This window comes from Bacillus rossius, chromosome 3, assembly GCF_032445375.1.
Source record: "Bacillus rossius redtenbacheri isolate Brsri chromosome 3, Brsri_v3, whole genome shotgun sequence".
Taxonomy (NCBI): Eukaryota; Metazoa; Arthropoda; class Insecta; order Phasmatodea; family Bacillidae; genus Bacillus; species Bacillus rossius.
This window is the reverse complement of record NC_086332.1, coordinates 111542376-111560867: the sequence shown is the minus strand read 5'-3', so window position 1 is coordinate 111560867 and position 18492 is coordinate 111542376. Positions and strand designations below refer to the sequence as shown.

The window sequence follows — 18492 nt, the reverse complement described above, 5'->3', positions numbered from 1 at the left end:
AAATCATCTAGAGGAGCGAATGTCACTTGTACACGAGGTGGCCCGCAGGAATCTTCGATTAGCGACGAATCGAATGAAGATTAGGTATGACCTGAAAGCCAATTCATCCGGATTCCAGAAGGGTGATTTAGTGTGGTTGTATAACCCGCAACGAAGAAAGGGAAGGTGCCCTAAACTTCAAGCATCATGGGAAGGCCCCTATGAGGTCTTAAAGCGCCTAAATGATGTAGTTTACCGGATCCAGAGAGGAAAGAGGGGACGTATGAAAGTGTTACATTTGGACCGTTTGAGGGAATATGCAGGAAGGGATGCGTTACCTGTTCGGGACGAACAGGTTTAAGGAGGGGGCAATGTTACGAACGTTAACAAGGCCGCGTCACGCGTAGGTGCACGCCGTAACATGAGCTTTCCCCCGCGCGGCACTGTTAGTTTGACATCCGAAACCTGCCAGCTGCGAGCCGCCGACACGTGTTTTCGAGAGATTTCTGCCGTTGGGACGGCTTGGTGTGACGCGACTGGCCCCGGCCGCTCTCGTGAGTTCTGGAATTGCGCCGGGGCCTATATATATATGCCCGAGGACGCCAAGAGAGTCAGTGGAGTTCAGACTGAAGTCGGGAGTATTCCCGCGGCGGAGTTTCCGGGCGATATAGTGGCGAAGTTCCTGGACGAAGGTTCCAGGACGAAGAGTTCAGTTCCGGGCGATAGTGTCGCGGGCGCGGCGGAGTTCCGAGCGAAGTTCGAGCGAGGCGTCGAGTGGGATCTCGGCGAAGGGGAAGTGCGACAGCGGCGGCGGAGTGCGGCGACGAAGTCCTGCGACGGAGGACCACGAGGGTGCTGCGGCGAGAGTTGCGCCAGAGGTGCGGCCCAGCGAGGCGTGTGGATTGTGAGACACGAGTGACTGGAGGAAGCAACATTTTTTTTAAGTACAATTGATTAATTTGACATTTTTAGATTATTAGCTAGTAATGTAAATAGTGGTAATAAATAAAACTGTGTGTGATAAAAATCTTTAGTTGGGCTATCCTTTACGAACCCGCAGTAAATCGTAACAATATGTTTATTCTATTTTGAATATTCTATGCCCGGGTTTCCATGAGCAGGGTTTTGTCAATATTGCCCTATGTTCAAGAAAACATGTCTCCGACTTCCATATTAGATTTTAAAAAATCGTGATTAGTTGAAGGGCACTGGTTGCCCCCCAAGATTCACCACTGGATTCGCCCCTGTGAGGTCGGCAGAATGCGACCGCGCAGCACGCCTATACTGTAGGCGCTCGCGCTAGGCAGGCGAGGACCATTATATTTCGTTTCACCCTCGGACGTACCCGCGACGCAAGGCTGCACCGGGTCACGCACGACTTACATTTCCGTGCGGAGCGAGCGGGAAGTCAGACTAATATTTCTTAGCAGCCAAGAGACGGTCTTCTGCCTCACCCACCACCCATCTATGTAAGCCATCCAAAGTAGTGGGGGAGAGGGAGCATGGCATAATGCTAAAGATCTAGAGGAGAAATATTGCTTGAAATCATTTGAAATAGTTTGGGCTGAGAGAAGCATAGCTCCAGCGTCACATACAGAATTAGTAAACTGCAGAACTTGCTCATTAGGTCCCAACCGACTCACTAGGTCGGGCTTCCAGAAATCCAAAACCCGTGGCGAAAGACCTGAGACTTAAATACAGAAAAACTAAATTTCTGAACAATGGCATCGGTATGCATCAGGACACACGTGCTGCCGCCTTTACTAAAAAAACAGTAAACAGGCCAGTCAACAAGAGAAAAAGTAAGCACTTTTTACCAGCAGACATGAAAACTTGATATAAGGGTAATTCGAAGACGCTGAATCGAATGATGCTAATTTTTTTTACAATCGGACGTGAAGGTTTTGGAGAGAAGAGTTAAAAATTGGTTTTATTCTGTTCTTCTCAGAATCTAGGCGTTTAATCGAAAAAATGTTTCCATCGAAAGATGTGGATTAAAAAATACATAAAAAAAGGTTCTCAGGTCCATCTTCGTATTTGCAAACATGAGCGAGAAATATCGGAGAGAAAGTAGTAAAGCGTAATTGTAAAAGTGGGGCAAGTGTGCGTGCGAGCGTACGTGTGAACTAAACACAACCGAAGGGTCTTCGGCTATTCTCGGGCCTCTCCGTCATGATTAGATAGTGCGAGTGAGAGGCGAAACCGTCTGTTCTCTCTTTCTATTTTCTCACGCGTTAGCGATTTTTTTCGTCTTTGGCCGTCGAGTGTCGAGCGTTCTATTTAGCCTATATATCGGCCTATTATATAAGCGCGCCGTTTTTAAATCGAATCATGATGCTTATGGCACGCCGTTTTCTTATTTACTGTCAAAATAGTGAACCTTAAATAAATAAAAACCCAATATTTAATTTTAACAGAAACTAATAAGTTTCCGTAACCATTTTTCTTCAGTCAAGGGTAAAAATAATGAATTAATTTTGTGTCTGGATATAAAATTAATTGATATAAATTTTTTGCCTGACAAAAATTTATTTGTATATCAAATTTAATACGTATTCTTTTTAAGATGAAATTTAAAATTTAAATATTATTCTGATTAAATTATGTATTTTATAAAATTTTAAATTACATATTTTTGTCTCAAAAATATTTATTTGTATATCAAATTAAGTACATATTTTCAAAAGAAGAATTTTATGTCTATACAAAAAGTTAATTCAAAATATACAGGAAAGGATACTAAAAACGTGGAATTGATTTTTTGTCCGGACATAATTTTAGTTCATTTTTATTATTGAGTAAGAAAACATTAATGCATTTTTTCAGCTTCAAAGTCATTAAAATTGCAGAAAAAAATTAACGGGCCACAAAATAATTTTAATTTAAATTCGATGAATTACAATAATACTACGACTGCGTGCTAATTCGAATATAAATATATATTGGCAATTGGAATACAATAATTTTACCATGGCACAAATTATCAACATATATAAATATATAACAGTTCAAGTTCCAAGATAAAAAATAAATGATTATTATTAAATCTCGTGAGCCTTGAGGTCACGCTATGACACATGTAGGCGAACAGAATGAGTGTAGTTCTGCGGGGTATTTCATTACATGCAGTTTTAAGTTGTCATAAGACTGCAGCGTCCCGGACTGCACGAGTCTCGACACTGCAAGCTGTTTCTTTAATGTACAGAGCAGGGGATAACTGAATTTAAATAATTGCAAAGATAGTTGTATTACGTTTCGCCTCATTCTGTAAATGCTATTTAAATAAACATCTGTAAATGTTCGTTCAAGATAGACAATAACTGTGACAAGTGCCTACAAGTTGCACACTAAACAAAATATTTGAAAATGTGACAAAGATGTAATCCGTAAGGATGCATGTACTATTTACGCTAAGCAAAATAAATTACTTGCATTCAATTCATTTAGTAAAATTTTACAAATACAAAAACTCTAAGTTTGATTTCACAGAAACAAGTCCTACGTTTGCTTCTGATTTACAGTTATACCATAAACTACATGTATTTTATATGAACAAATGAAAATTTAACGCATAAAAGAAATGCGTGATACACAAAAGTAAGTTACTACTGACAAAATTTAATGTTGTATAATGCTACAAATTAAATATAATGCATATACGAGCTATTATAACTCCAGGGAATGATTATACTACGGCAATTAAGACGCTAATAAATCGACACGCAATAGCGTCGCAAATAATGTAAACGTCAGCTCAGATGTTCAAATGGGCACGAGAAGTCTGCCAGAAACATGACAAACAAAAAGCATTTACAATTCCATTAAAATTGGATGAAAATGAATACTGAAATTAAACATAACAAAATTAAAGGCTTTCAGGGGCTCGATTCTGAAGCGCATACTATCTACAAGCCACGGGTTCTCTCTATAACTAGAGCGTCACTTTACAAGCTCCCCAGATGCGAAGATATGCTCATTAATAATAGTGCCTGCGGTTTGCCTAGTTCATTCATGTGGCCAGTGATTGTAGCCTCGTGCACAGGAGCTTGTAAATTGACGAACTGTGGCGAGCTGCGGTCGAACTCCCGCTTGTGGCTTGTAGTTAGTATTGAGAATACCACAAGGAGGTCCACAGGCGGGAGAACCCGTCATTGCTACGCCAACACCCTGCATGGCCTTGTAGTCGTTTGCCGAGTTTAGTACATAAGACTTACGTGACAACACACATCCACAAAAATTAAATGTTTAAATTTTAAGAGTGGCAATCGAAACATGATATATAATTGAAAAAGCATTTGAAGTATAAATTACGTTACTCCAAGGGCGGAGCCAGGGGGGGGGGGGGTTAGGGGTTCAAACCCCCCCCTTAGCACCAAAACTTTAATTTCTTATTCATCACTCAAACAAATTTCATATTAAAATTAATAAAAAATTACCATTACAATATTTAAATTTAAGAACCGAAAACTGCTAAAATATCACTATTTTACACCTTTTTAAAATCCAAATTTTCCCGGGGGAGGACCCCCGGGCTCCCCGCTTTAATACCGGGGGGGGGGGGGGGGGGGCATGCTTCTTAACACCCCCCATACACAAATCCTGGGTACGCCACTGCGTTACTCTAGTACAGTCACCGAGCACACGACACACACACGACTTATGAAAATTACAGTCACTTGGCCATGCAAAGCCTGATTTTTCCGTCGCAAGAGGTTACCGCGCCTACTACCTCATACTAACTTGAACGCACACTATATATATATATATATAAACTTGTCATGGCGATTATATATATATATATATATATAAAATCGCCATGACAAGTTTATACGTACTGTTATTAGCGTCATACAACAAATACAGAAACAGGCCGGGTCCTCACAACGTGCAGCGAAACGCCTAAACGCAAATATCACAAAATACAATATCATAAATTTCAATCGAAAACACGATTATAACGATTATACGACCGCAGGTCCAGGTTAATGCAAAGGGGAAGAACCCACGAAGTCACCATATAGGTGAGGTTTACCTGGTAAGTTTTCCGGGAGTTTGGAAAATTGGTATCCTTATAGATTTCGACGTGCTCTTTTTGAATTTTCACTTTGCCACCTCGTATCTTTGCCGCTCGCGCCGTCATATTGAAAAAAAAATGGCTTCCATAAACAGTTGTTTGAGAATATATCCTTTCCAACTCATTTTACGCTAAAAATAGTTGTGTAATAAACTAAACTAGAAGACATTTGCTATAATTCATGTAGTATCTTTATTTTTGTAAAATCGATAGTTTATCGCACTATTGCTGCAAAGTCTGCTCCAACACGCATATTGGCGGGCGAAAAAAACATTTCCACACCACCATGAGGTAGAGTAAGTGACGCGTTTTTTTTTGTGTGTGTGTTAATCCAAGTAGGCCCTATCCCATCATGCCAGTGCAATTCCGGAGACGTAGATATCCTTATTCTTTTGACAGTTCTATCTATGCGCTCAAACATATACATTCTCAAATCAGGAAAAGTTAAATATTTGAAACAAATATATATATGTATATATAATATACGAAAAGTATCATACATAATACAATCACTGATAACACATATTATTCTTGCACGCTTTCAGTGGCTGTGATACATCAGCACTATTTAATCAAGGAAAAATAAAATGTGCTAATGTACTCCGAAAAATCCAGATTTAAACGAGCTTGTCCAGGTATTCAAAAACCAAATTGCTTACCCAGAGATGACTGCTAAAACTGGAGAACGCTTTATCCTTGCATTATGCGGGTACAGTGGCGTTAATAGTATGGCGTTGAACCACTATAGATATACATGCTTCACAAAATCAGCATATAAAAATACATATATCTAATGTCGCATCGCTGCCACCGACAGAAGCAGCAGCACAACATTATTTCTGAACCTGTCACCAGGTCAAGCCAGTAAAGTCCAGACGGGGCAAAAAGTGTGCAATTACAAAAATAAATGTCATTACCAACAAATATTAAAGAAAACTAGCACTCAAGACAAACATCCACCTGACACGGCTTTAATCCGTTCGTACACACTTATCAGCGACCATCACAAACAAGAAACAATTGTTACTTTCAAAACAAAATTAATTTTAAAAAAAAAGTTGATGCGCTGAACATTTATACATTACTTTGGCGAAGGCTGGAGCCCAGCACTTATAGTACGCATAACGAATGCAGAATTAAAAATTCAAGACCATGCCTGGACGCTGTTTCCGCTGCACCATGTCGGAGTCGTCATTACATCACGAGCTAGCAACTCAGCAGGAGTAGAAGCTTCCACAAGCCCTAACTTACTATCGGAGAAGGAAAAACTAGTCTCCCGGCCATTTACATACCAGCGAAAGGGCACATACTGGAGAGAGAAAAGTACAAACGTGATGAGTTTGAAATCAAGCAGCTACCGCTGCTCGCCATATCGGTTTCAACAGTTTTTGCCATCAGATGTGTTAATATCATGTAGGCTAATATGTTAGCTCTGTTTAAGCATTGTACATAGTTTAATTAAATGCGTTGTTATTAATATACGAAAGCTGCTACAAATAGTTTCTCCAGTGAAATAGTAATTGATGTATTTTGTAAATTTTTTACCTGAAAAAAGTAACTAAAAAATTGTCAATAAAAACTATTTTGTGGTGTTAAAAAAGCAGAATTTAAACAATACAAAACTTACAATTAACGAATAATAATCGTAATGTTATGAATCCGGATATAATGTATCTAGGTAACTTTTGATATATGTTTAATGAGACATATTACAAATGAAATCTACAGAAAAAAACGTGCTGTCATTAGGAGGGCGCGCTGGAGGGTGTTTATCTGCCTTGTGCAGCCCAGCTGTCCCTCGGAGGGCGCGCTGGACGGGCTGTCGTGCATTGGCGTGGAGCGACAGATCTTCCTGGCGGTTAAAAATAATGTTATTGCTGAAATTCAAACGGGAAAAATAAGCACGATATATTATTGTAACGAATGTTTATATCAATCTTCCGGTGCACCTGAAATAGCATGACTCGTGTTATATTTCTTCAACCTTTTAAATAAATGTTGGTATTTATCCTATATTGGAACTGAATTTTTTTATCTAGATTATTCTGAATAATAAATTAAATTTTAACACCAATTAGAATTAATAAAATGAGAATATTGACATAATATTAAGATACGGTTGCATTAAGGCTACGGTTACATTGGATGCGTGTTCTGACGAAAGTAAATTCGTTAGAATCCGTTAGATTTTTTTGTCAGAACAGTTTAGTTTCAGTGCATGCGTGTTCTGAATATCAGTTGGCTTCTATCTACCAGCGAAATTGGAACCAATAGAAGATGCATATATAATGGAAAATTTGCTATTAATAGTTTTACTAATGAGTAGTGAAAAAAACAGGTTATTTGAACGAATTGTTGGCTGTAAGGGAGGATAAAGGAGAACATCAAATGGTGTTTCAAGATCTATTAAATCAACCAACTAAATTTTATAATTTTTTTTAGAATGGCACCCACAACATTAAAATATATACTCACAGGTATTGAATAAAGAATCTCAAAACAGTCAAATTTTCGCGTGTGTATTTCGGCAGAAGAGAGACTGGCTGTATCTTTAAGGTAAGAAAAACAGCATTTCTTGCATAAAATATCAAATTTATTCTTCTTGGAAAAGTACAATATAAAACACAATCTTTTTACACAATTACTTGAAAAACAAACGCTAATTGTAAATGATAGCATTTTACAATGTTTTTATTTGAAATTTAAGGGACATGTTTTGCAAAGTATGGTGTTATGCCTTCGTGTTCATAATTAGTTTGATGACTCGGGGTGTCAGGCCTTTAATCATTTTACCGACTCCGATTTGATGTACCTCCTTCAGACAATGTGTAACTGCCTGAATGTTCACGTTGAATTACGTTTTCCCTACATTTTTCCTCTTCACAAATAACTTGTTGCAGTTTCACTCGAAGTAACATTTTTATATGATCTGGGACTTTCCTTAAATATGGGAGTAAACTCATGATGAAGTGATAGCATCTTCACTGTGAGTGGATGGACTGTTTTGTTTGGTATAGTTGCAATTTTTTTTCTTCAATGGCCAACAATTTGTCAATCGCGTAGGACTTCTTTGATTTAGATGCTGCAAATTGTTCTGAAGCTTCTCTGGTACTCTGATGAGATTCCATATTCTCCATTTACATGGTTAATTTGGACTCATTTGAATCCGATTCAGGGAAAGGGGACACATCACGCTCAATGGCTTCAGTTATTTCACAACTATGCTGGGACTGTGAGCTAATTGGGACATTTCCCTCTAATTTCCTCTTGAAAAACTGGCCCTTGAAAAATTCCATACTTTTAAATAAGGCTACGTTGATTCTTTGAGCATCTTGTAGGGAGTTTGCTCAGTTCGAAACAATGTCTAAGGTTTAGAGCACTGAGCTTCTCCTACAGCATTTCTCACTGCGCTATTAAAACCATTGTTGTAAAACATGCAAAGCCGTGTGGGATGCTTTCTTAAACGAACATATGCTACTGCCTACTGAAGTCAAATGGAAACCATAGCAAGTGAATTCTAAATAAAATTGAATTTTCCCAACTGTATTGGCTGCATAGACGGTAAACACATTATAATAAAATGTCCTCAGAATACAGGATCCCACCATTTCAACTACAAGGGATATTTTTCAATAGTATTGCAAGTGTTAGCTGATGGAAATTAAAATTCATAGCTATTGAAGTCGGTCCGTATGGAAAGCAAAGCAAAGCTATGGTGGAATTTTTTCAGTTTAAAATATTTATTAACGATTAGGATCTAATACCGTTCATATTACAAGCAATGAAAATATGCCATATACCGACATTTCAGTTCCCTTTGTATTTTTAGGCCACGAGGCCTATCCTTTAAAGACATACTTAATGAAACCATATGCAAGACAGAATCTTACTAGGGAGGAATGTATTTTTAATTACAGGTGGTCAAGGATTTGACGTTGCGTGGAACGCGCATTAAGCATTTTAACAGCGAAGTGGAGATGTTTAAAACCTGAATTACAGATTTGACCAGAAAATGTAGACACCATAGTTAAATACGTTTTTTATATAATATTATTATTGATAAGAAAGGTTTTTCTTCACTGGAAACTGTTGTGGACTCTGTCCCCTTAAACAATATGTCTGTAGCAAGACGGTAGAATCACTATGGTAAGCAAGCCAATGACGTTTAACAAACTTTTACAAATTATTTTGTTAGTCCATTAGGAGAAAATAAATTCCAATACAGTATATTCTAAGAAATTAGAAGTGAAAACAACTTTAAAGTTTAAACTAATCTTTAAATTTTTATGTATTTCTCAAGATCAATTTTATTTCACTTCATTGCTTATTCCTAGTTTAAATTGGTTTTATTCATTTTTTCACGTAATATACTTGCAGTTAGAAAATAATTTAGGAAACAGTTAAATGTCTAAAATATAGATTAAAATATCAACAAAACACATGTAATTGTATTTAAGTTTAAAAGCTGTAAAGTTTCAAGATAAAAAAGATCAATATGTATCTACGAGAACCATAAAAAATATAATAACAATCATCCTTTATATTTGTGTTAATTTCTCCAGCATAAAATCTCATTTCTGCCGAAAAAGATCTCCGTTGTATTTTTTTTTTCACACATATCCTATAGACACTTGTTTTCAAAAACAAGACTAATTGATTCTTCTACATCCATTGTGGACACACAGAATTTAACTACAACAGAAACTTGGATGTCAGAACTATATGCAAAAAAACTGGTTTAACGACCAATTAGTTCTGACGTGTTCGTGCGTAATCTGCCGAAGCGGTTGCAGGTAGTGTAAACACTCCCATTTCGTTCTCATTTTTTATTGTAGTGACGAACTTGTCAGAACATGCATCCTCTGTAACAGTAGACGTATTAAGTTATAACTATGTACTGAGTGTTTTAATTTTTTTAAATAGGCATTTTTATATTTTTCCGTGTCACTTGCTTTAAACAAAATATTACTCACTGCCATTTACTGATACTGCTGTATCTCAACAACGCATAAGTAGTTCTAGTAGACCATATTATAAATTTTAAAGTTTGCTAATTTCAGATGTACAGATTTTATTCCAACAATTTAACCATGAACAAACTATCAATTAACTTGGCTGCCAATTGGTAGAACGCAACACTGAACTCTTAACTGGACTGTACGAAGTCGTTATAAACTCCTCAGTCACCTTAACAGTATTTAATTGGCTCCTGTTTTAAGTGTGGGTCTGGCCATCTTTCTAATTGTTTCTTTATTCGGAAACCTTCTAAAACTGGAGGCAATATTTCACTAGGGTTTCATGCCACTCAATAGTTTCTTCTTACAAGAAGTGACGTTTTCTTTAATCGATTTCTTGTTAAATTAATGTCATTATTAAACGGTAAGACATATTTGCCGATCTTTGTGTTATTTAATAGGACATAATGAATGTAAATAGTTGTTTTGTACTAAACTTGTATTAAATGGGCCAAATATTCAGAATCGTGCTCTTCCATTAGGAAGTAATGCATAGCTAGTTAGATCTGCTGTGATAAAGCCTCTTAAAACAGTACGTCATGGTATAAAGTATTTAAAAAAATCGTGTTATGCTTGCGTTTAAAATTTAATTTGAAGTGAGTATTTCTTCTCGTATACATATTTTCCATCATTTGTGATTCGTCACAACTGTCGCAGGGAATGATACGGCCTTGAACCACGTTTAGCCGATATTGAGACGAATAAAGCTGGTGTACCAGGCGAACGTCGTACTTTCACAGACTGTCTTACGTGGACATGCCTCGAGGTTGCCACGTGATGGGCAACACCGCGTGATCCCGGCGGCGGGCGTCACCCGTGACGTCGGTGGTGCGAGCCTGCGCACTCGCTGTTCGAGTCGCCTCCGCCGTCAACCTGATTGCGACCGGTTTGCTTGCGTGCGCGCAGCTGCTGTGCCGTCACCGGGATGCAAGCGCGTGCTCGTGTTCCCGCTGGCCTTCCGCCCATTGACGTCAGCAATTCCTCCGGGCCTTGTCCGAGTGCCCATTGCCCTATGTCTGTGGCCCAACTTGTTTTACTATAGAAGAGTTAGTAATGACTTCAATCGCTGCCATGCCTGGCCAATCCCCGCACAGAACATAACGATGCATGCGATTCTCTCCCTGCATGGCTAATCCCAGCATGACTAGGCATATAGGCTTCAGCCTGAGACGCACCTAGGTATCTCCCTAACCTTGAACCCTCCTACAAATACACTTACCTACCCTAAGCTTGGTTCCGAAAGGAGAAACTAATGCGGAGCGCAGATGTGTAGTAATGCGGCCTGTGCTGGATGCCCGCAGGCCGAGGAGCGGGGGCGCGACGACTACAAGGACTTCACCTTCGACCACTCGTACTGGTCGTTCGACAGCGCCGACCCGCACTTCGCCTCGCAGGAGGACGTGTTCGGCGACCTGGGTACCGACGTGGTGGACAGCGCCTTCCAGGGCTACAACGCCTGCGTGTTCGCCTACGGCCAGACGGGCAGCGGCAAGACCTTTACCATGATGGGCGCGGCGGGCTGCCAGGGCCTCATCCCCAGGTACTCTCCGCGCGTCATAAATATGTAATATGATATACTCCATAATAGACATTTATAATTTTTAATGATAACATATTGAAAAATTACTTTGTAGTATAATTTTGCTGGTAAGAGTCAAACTTGTTCCAATTAATTTCGTTATAAAAGCCTAGATGTATCAGTATCTCAATATTACATATACTTGTGCTTAAATAATAATTTTACGTTAAGTAAAATAAGGGTAAAATTTTTATAATTCGATAAACCAATGTATGGGGGAAAAACGATAATATCAAGTCTTTTTTATCAGCATCGATATCATTCAAAAAAGAAACGAAATTCCGATATATGGATATCTGGAACAATTTGCCATACCTAGGCATTTATGGAGACGTAGATCCAAAATTAAAAACGGTAAACGAATCACAGTCGTTCGGTGTTCAAGCAACGCGTCCCGAATGGCCTAGCCAGAAAGAAAGGCCAGTGGCTGATCTTGCAGGCGGCTGCCAATCGCAAGGTAACAGTCCCCAGCACGGGCATATCTTGTTTCTGTGAAATAAGCGTTCAAATTTTTTTTCGCGATAAATACATCGTCCTACAGATAACGTTTAGCATATGTCTGAGTATGAAGTTGACTTAAAACACAAAACGTAGTGCTCACATGGTGGAATGTGCAGAGAATTGTCCTAAACGAGGAATAACTGCATGAGAAAAAAACAAGCCAACATCTCATCGCCATCTCTATCATCATAACGCGCAACACCGCAACACACACTTGCTAGGAACACTGGGGCGGCTGGTAAAATCAAGATGGCAGGAGCAGGAATCTAGCCCGGCTTTTGGTGAGCAACTTGGAATCCTCGTAAAATGTCATATTTCCAACATTTAACTGAGACCATAGTTGTTTGTCAAATATGTAGCCACATCGTACAGTACACATGATGCGGCTCAGCTTTGGGCACTTGAGTCAACAATCGTGGACTGGAGGAAGACTGCCCTGTGAAATAACCAGCAGTGTCGCCCAGTGCCTCCTGACTTTAACCTGATAGGAAATGTCGGGATGCACCTGAGCATCGTGTAGTACAGATAGTGTGGCACAGCTTGGGGCATTTGAGTCAACAAACATGGACTGGGCGAAAACTGTCCCGTGGAATACCAGCAGTATCGCCCATAACCTCTTTCCTCTATCCTGTTAGCCTATGTCGGGATGCACATTAGCATCGTGCAGTACAAATGTTGTGGCTCAGCTTTGGGCACTTGGTCTACAAACACTGACTGGGGTAAGACTGCCTTTATTGAAAAAACAAGCAATATCGCCCATAGCCTCCTGAATATGGTTTAAAATATTGGGCTGCAGCTGAGCATCGTGCCATATAGAATCTTGTGTCTCAACTTTGGGCACGTGAGTCAAAAAACGTGGACTGGGGTAAGACTGCCCTGAGGAATAACCAGCAAGGCACCCTAGTGCCTCCCTTCTCTAACCATCTTAGTTAATGTCGTGGTTGCACCTGAGCATCGTGCAGTACAGATGTTGTGGCTCAGCTTTGAGCACTGTGTCAACAATCGTACACTTGGGGAAGAATGCCCCGTGGAATAACCAGCTATGTCGCCCATAGGCTCCTGACTCTATTCTGATAGTAAATGTCGGGCTGCCACTGAGCATCGTGCAGTACATTTGTTGTGGCTCAGCTTTGGGCACTTGACCCAACCGTGGACTTGGAGAAGACTGACCTGAGATATAACCAGTATGTTAACCAGTGTCTCCTGACCTTATTAGCATCGTGCAGTACATATGTTGTGGCTCAGTTTTGAGTATCGTGGACTGTAGGAAGATTGCACCGTGGAATAACCAGCAATGTCGCACATGGCCTCCTGTCTCTTACCTGATAGCACATGTCTGGCTGCACCTGAGCATCGTGCAGTTCAGATGTTGTGGCTCTGTGTCAGCAACCGTACACTGGGGCATAACAACTATTAGTTACGTATTATATGATTCGTGAAAATCATTATTTCAAGTTTTCATTACACATTTCGTTAAACGCAAAGTTCAGATTCAATATGCGATTTTAGTACCTGCACAAACATTTTGTCAGTAATGTTCTCAAGAGTGTTACTTTAATACTTCATGATGATTTGTAGCCTCATGTTATGAAGTCTACTGTTAGTAGGTACATTATGTTACATGCAGAAATGGAAATGCACAATCGTGTGATCCCCAGTCAAACTTTATTATTATACACAGTTGTGGTTCGTAAACTGTAAACAGGAATACTACTCTCACAGCAACTTATTCATCTAGTTCCATCTTACACGTAAACTTATGTCATTTAAACATGCTTTTGTTAATATTTGCAGATAGTACTTAGTCATCGTAAATTAAGTTTACTTCACATATAGGTACCAAAACACCTAACACCTTGTTTCTCGAAATTATAGACATAATTTTGTATGCCAAAGTTATACGTTAATTTTTTTCTTAATTTTTTTTGTAGAAATACATGAACACCATTTGTTTTTAAATTTTACCAGTTAGAATTACAAAATTGAATATACCTGTAATAATTGGGCGTCATACAATGAAAGTTTCTCAGTTCAAGGGTAATCAACGATGTTCATTTGAGATTGTAAGGAATTTAATGGCCGACTTATAAAGAAACTGTTCGCTAGGTCAGAACCTGTGCGTAGAGGCTATACTGCAATTTACACACTAGCCAGCATCACCCTTAGCCCCGTGATTCACCCGTGTAAACAAACACTAACGAGTGAAAAGACAACAGGGTATCTTGTAGGTTCTGGAAGTGGGAAGTTTCGCAAAGCTGTGGTCGTGAGAGCTTGTAGGCCATGCAGCAATGTTGTGTAGGCCCCTATATGTCTGTCCGTCCGAGTCAGGGGGCGTTGAGTTTCATTGGTTTCTCGAAGCCCGCACACTCTAGAGATGATGTGGGAAACCAGTAACCATTATTAAATAAATTTATATTATTAGATAACATAATTTACATTGGTATTTTCGTAACTCCATACTGCAATTGTTCAGTTATAAAATATTAATGAGTAGGTAATGAATGTTCTTGTAAAATAATTACATAATTCTATTTCTGTTAAAATGTGAGTTTTTTTGCCGATACAATATATTATGGCTATGTGCTGTTGCAAAACACCCAGTAGGGCGGAAGCAAACAGGGTTGTGTGTCAGATCCACGGTCTAAGAAGGGGAGGTCTGGACACTCCCCAACCAGGCCAGCATGCAAAAGTGACACACCTAATGTCTCCGTAGTTCCTCTCCGCTCCACCATCTGACCTGTAGCGCTGGTTGTTCTGCGGTGGTATTTTAAGCTTTGTTGTTATGAACAACTCAACATAATAATCATTTAAATGTTCATTTAAATGTTAAAAATGTATTCATCTCCAGATATCGATACAGTATTAAATTGGATGTGTTTATTTTTTTTATAAGTTTGGGAATTATTTCATAAATTAGGTAAATTAGGTTACGAAGTACAGTTTCCACATTGGCGTTTGCGGGAAGCCGGGAACTTCATTGTGAGCAAGGAGCATTGATTGTTAGTAAAGAGAATAAGCGTATATTATTTTAATTGTGAAAATTCCTAACCATTGTGTTGCACCTGGGTGCAAAACAAATTATCAGGCAAAGTCGGACGAGAAAGTTGCAATATTCCGAGTTCCCAATGATGACAATGTTAGGCAATTGTGGCAGAAAGCAATTCAATGAGACAAGTTTGTACTTAAAAGATCCCATTATGTATGCGAAAAACATTTTGTGGAAGACGACATTCTCACAAAAAAAAGTAACACAAAGATCAGTTCGTAAACGTCATTGGAATAGTAAGTTAAATTTTATTATTTGTATGAATGTAGTCTAAAGATTACTTATTTTTGTATAGGCCCGACTTTTTAAAAAATGGAATGTATGATGTCGAATTTTATTAATGGCCAGCACAACCCTGATAATACCTGTTTGTAAGTAGTTTGACAATACAACATTTTTTTTAATTAAAATATAAAATTTGCAAAACGAGTGCGGTCTCTTCCTTAAAAAAATAATAAAAATTCCAAAAAAAAATTATTCAGTGCTCTAAACTTTCCTTTGTTATTTCAAAAGGCGCAGATACGGAATTCCAACTCGTTTAGGAGTAATCGCCGTTTGTAGTTTACATTACAATACCTGTGCATTCATGTGGTCGAAGCCATTATTTTTGCTTGCTGTGAATGTGCGTCTTGTTTGTTTTCGACAACTTATAAAAACGTATATATTTTTTTATTTGGATATTGTAATGCAATGTAAATTTAAAAAAATACGTCCCTACTATGCACCCAAGCTGAAGCGTCAACCCTTGACATGAGACACAAAACATTGACGATGGCACTTATTTGTGTAGCAAATAAAGTATTGTAAATGCAGGTTTGGTATTTTTATTCAAATACGTAAATCAGCCAAGTTATGTAATTTGATTCAGCCTTTAATTTTAAATGTTAAAATATAGTGTAATTATATTAAAATGCATTGCAGTGCATCAAATACTGTCGTAACTCTCTACATTTGTAATTATGGAGTAGAGGGCCACCATGGAAATAAAAAAAAGTAAAAAAAACTTATTTTTACTTCCTTACATGATTCTTGATTATTCTGCTGTGATATTTCCAGTAATTTGCATAAAATTAACGTTTTAAACGAGTGTATTTTTTTTAAGTTTTATAGATATTAACATATTAGTTTGCGGAAACGTGGCCCTATGCCCGATTATCACGTTACTGTGCGTCCTCCGGCGATGATTTTAAACTATCGTTGTATCGTATATTATTTACCTCTTGTTTGTTTTTCACGAGAATTGACAAATTCATCATAACACCTAGTGATATATTTCCACCGCAAGACACCTAGCGCTAGAGTTAAATAGCGGACGTCGAACGAACTATGGAGACAGTAAGTTGTCACTTTTATCTGGCGAGTGTCCAGACCTCCCCTTCTTAGACCGTGGTCAGATCCAAACAGAACTGAACAGGCAGGCTGTGTGTTGGCGGTAGGATCTGCCAGGCCCTGTTCGGACGCATGCAGACGGGCAAGGAGCAGGGTGCCAGCTACCGCACGGAAGTGTCTTACCTGGAGATCTACAACGAGAAAGTCAAGGACCTGCTGGGGCGTGGCTCTGCAGGCGGAGGGCCTCGGGCGCACAGCCTCAGGGTGCGTGAACACCCCAGGCTGGGGCCATACGTGCAGGACCTCTCCCGACATCTCGTCACCGACTACCAGGACATAGCGGTGAGTGGGAGCACAGCACTTTGCTGCCGACTGCTCGGTGGCAGACTGGGCCCAGGCCTAGGGCGACGTCTGCCCGGCACCCCGACGTGGCGACACGACAGGACATTCTCAGATATTGTAGTGAGTAGGCGATTGGTTTTGCACTGTGCAAAGTAAAGGTGACGTGGAAAGAAAAGATTAAGTGAAGAAGAGTATCGCAAACGGGCTAAAGAAAAAAAAGTACTGTGATATAAAAAAATTGCTACAATTAGACGTATTCTTCGGAAACACCTACAAATACGACCGATCCGAGACAGGACGTTCCATGTGTTACAGAGTCAACTGATATTTCTACAGTATCTTTTAGCGCGCGTACCTCGTGAGTTTTGGTGAGTGGAACAAAAGATGACTCTTCAACGACAGAGCAGCCCAAGCAGGAACAATACTGTGCGAAATAAGTGGCGATCCGACCAAATGGACTATCAATGAGTTCACGTAATTACATATCTAAGCATGGAGCCAATCAAAACATTGAATCCGATCCCGATTTTTGCAAGAGTGAGCGCACTTACAAAGACAAAGTACAAAAATTGTCAAAACACCAGCTTCTGAACGGCGAAAGGTTCTGCGAAAGTAGCTAATTTTTTCCCAGAGCACTGGTCGTGTTGTTTGTGGGCCTTGTCTTCTTTTAAATGCGGGACGAGTATGTTTGACAAGGAAGGTTACAAAGACTGGAAAAATGCCCATCAACGAGTCTTTGCTAATGAAAATTCTCCTACACATAAATTATCTGTTCTTAAACCAAATTGACTAGGCACTGACAGTACAGCTTGATGAAGAAATACATTTCTGGAAGAACGTTTTGAAAAGAATAGTTCGTTGCATGTGTGAAAGCGCTTGCTTCACATGGTTTGTCATTCAGAGGCCGTGACGAGAAAATCGGCTCATTACACAATGACAACTATTTGATGTCTTAAGAGCTTTTCGCCGAGTTCGAACTCCTCTTAGCCATCATATAACACACTATGGAAATCCAGGCACTGGAAATAAGTTACCTTTCGTCAACATTATGTGAAGAATTCATTCGGCTTATGGCAGATAAGGTTTTAAATACAAGTTTAATGGCAATATTAACTGATAAATATTATTCTCGGGTTATTGATTCATCGCCAGATATATATCATGTGGACCAGCTCACTTTTTTTTTGTCAGATATGTCCTTGCCGATGAATCGCCTGTAGAACGTATTCTCAAGATATTCCAAACACAGGCCATAAAGCACAAGAAATGACAGCTGCTGTAACTTCAACTTTAACCAAATTTGGTATTGACTTTCGAACTGCAGAGGACAGTCGGTAACGCCTACGATATGCCTTGGCATGTACACCGGCCTACAAGCTGAAGTGAAGGAAGTTTCTCCGCTTGCCGAGTGCCCTGCTAGCACACGCTCATTGTAGCAGGCGAGGGCGCGGCTGATGTGGTCGAGAGGCTTGCTGGTGTTGCCTCTTTTACAAGAGCTTTATAATTTATTTGCACCATCTACTCAGCATTGGGAATTCTTCAGGCCCATTTTACCGTGAAAAGTCTATATACGACACATTGGTCGGCTCGATCAGATGCATGCAAACGTTTACGCATGTCGTGTAAA

At 39.4% G+C, this 18492-nt stretch overlaps 1 protein-coding gene across 3 annotated transcripts in view; it reads left to right on the top strand.

Annotated features, from left to right (window-relative positions):
- Positions 1-18492, top strand: part of LOC134531132 (kinesin-like protein Klp98A) — a 211020-nt gene that overhangs the window by 97633 nt on the left and 94895 nt on the right. For all 3 annotated transcript variants that reach the window (XM_063366715.1, XM_063366717.1, XM_063366716.1), the window contains 2 exons: positions 11370-11608; positions 16631-16865. In XM_063366715.1, coding sequence (XP_063222785.1) covers positions 11370-11608; positions 16631-16865 — 474 coding nt within the window. The remainder of the gene's footprint in view (positions 1-11369; positions 11609-16630; positions 16866-18492) is intronic.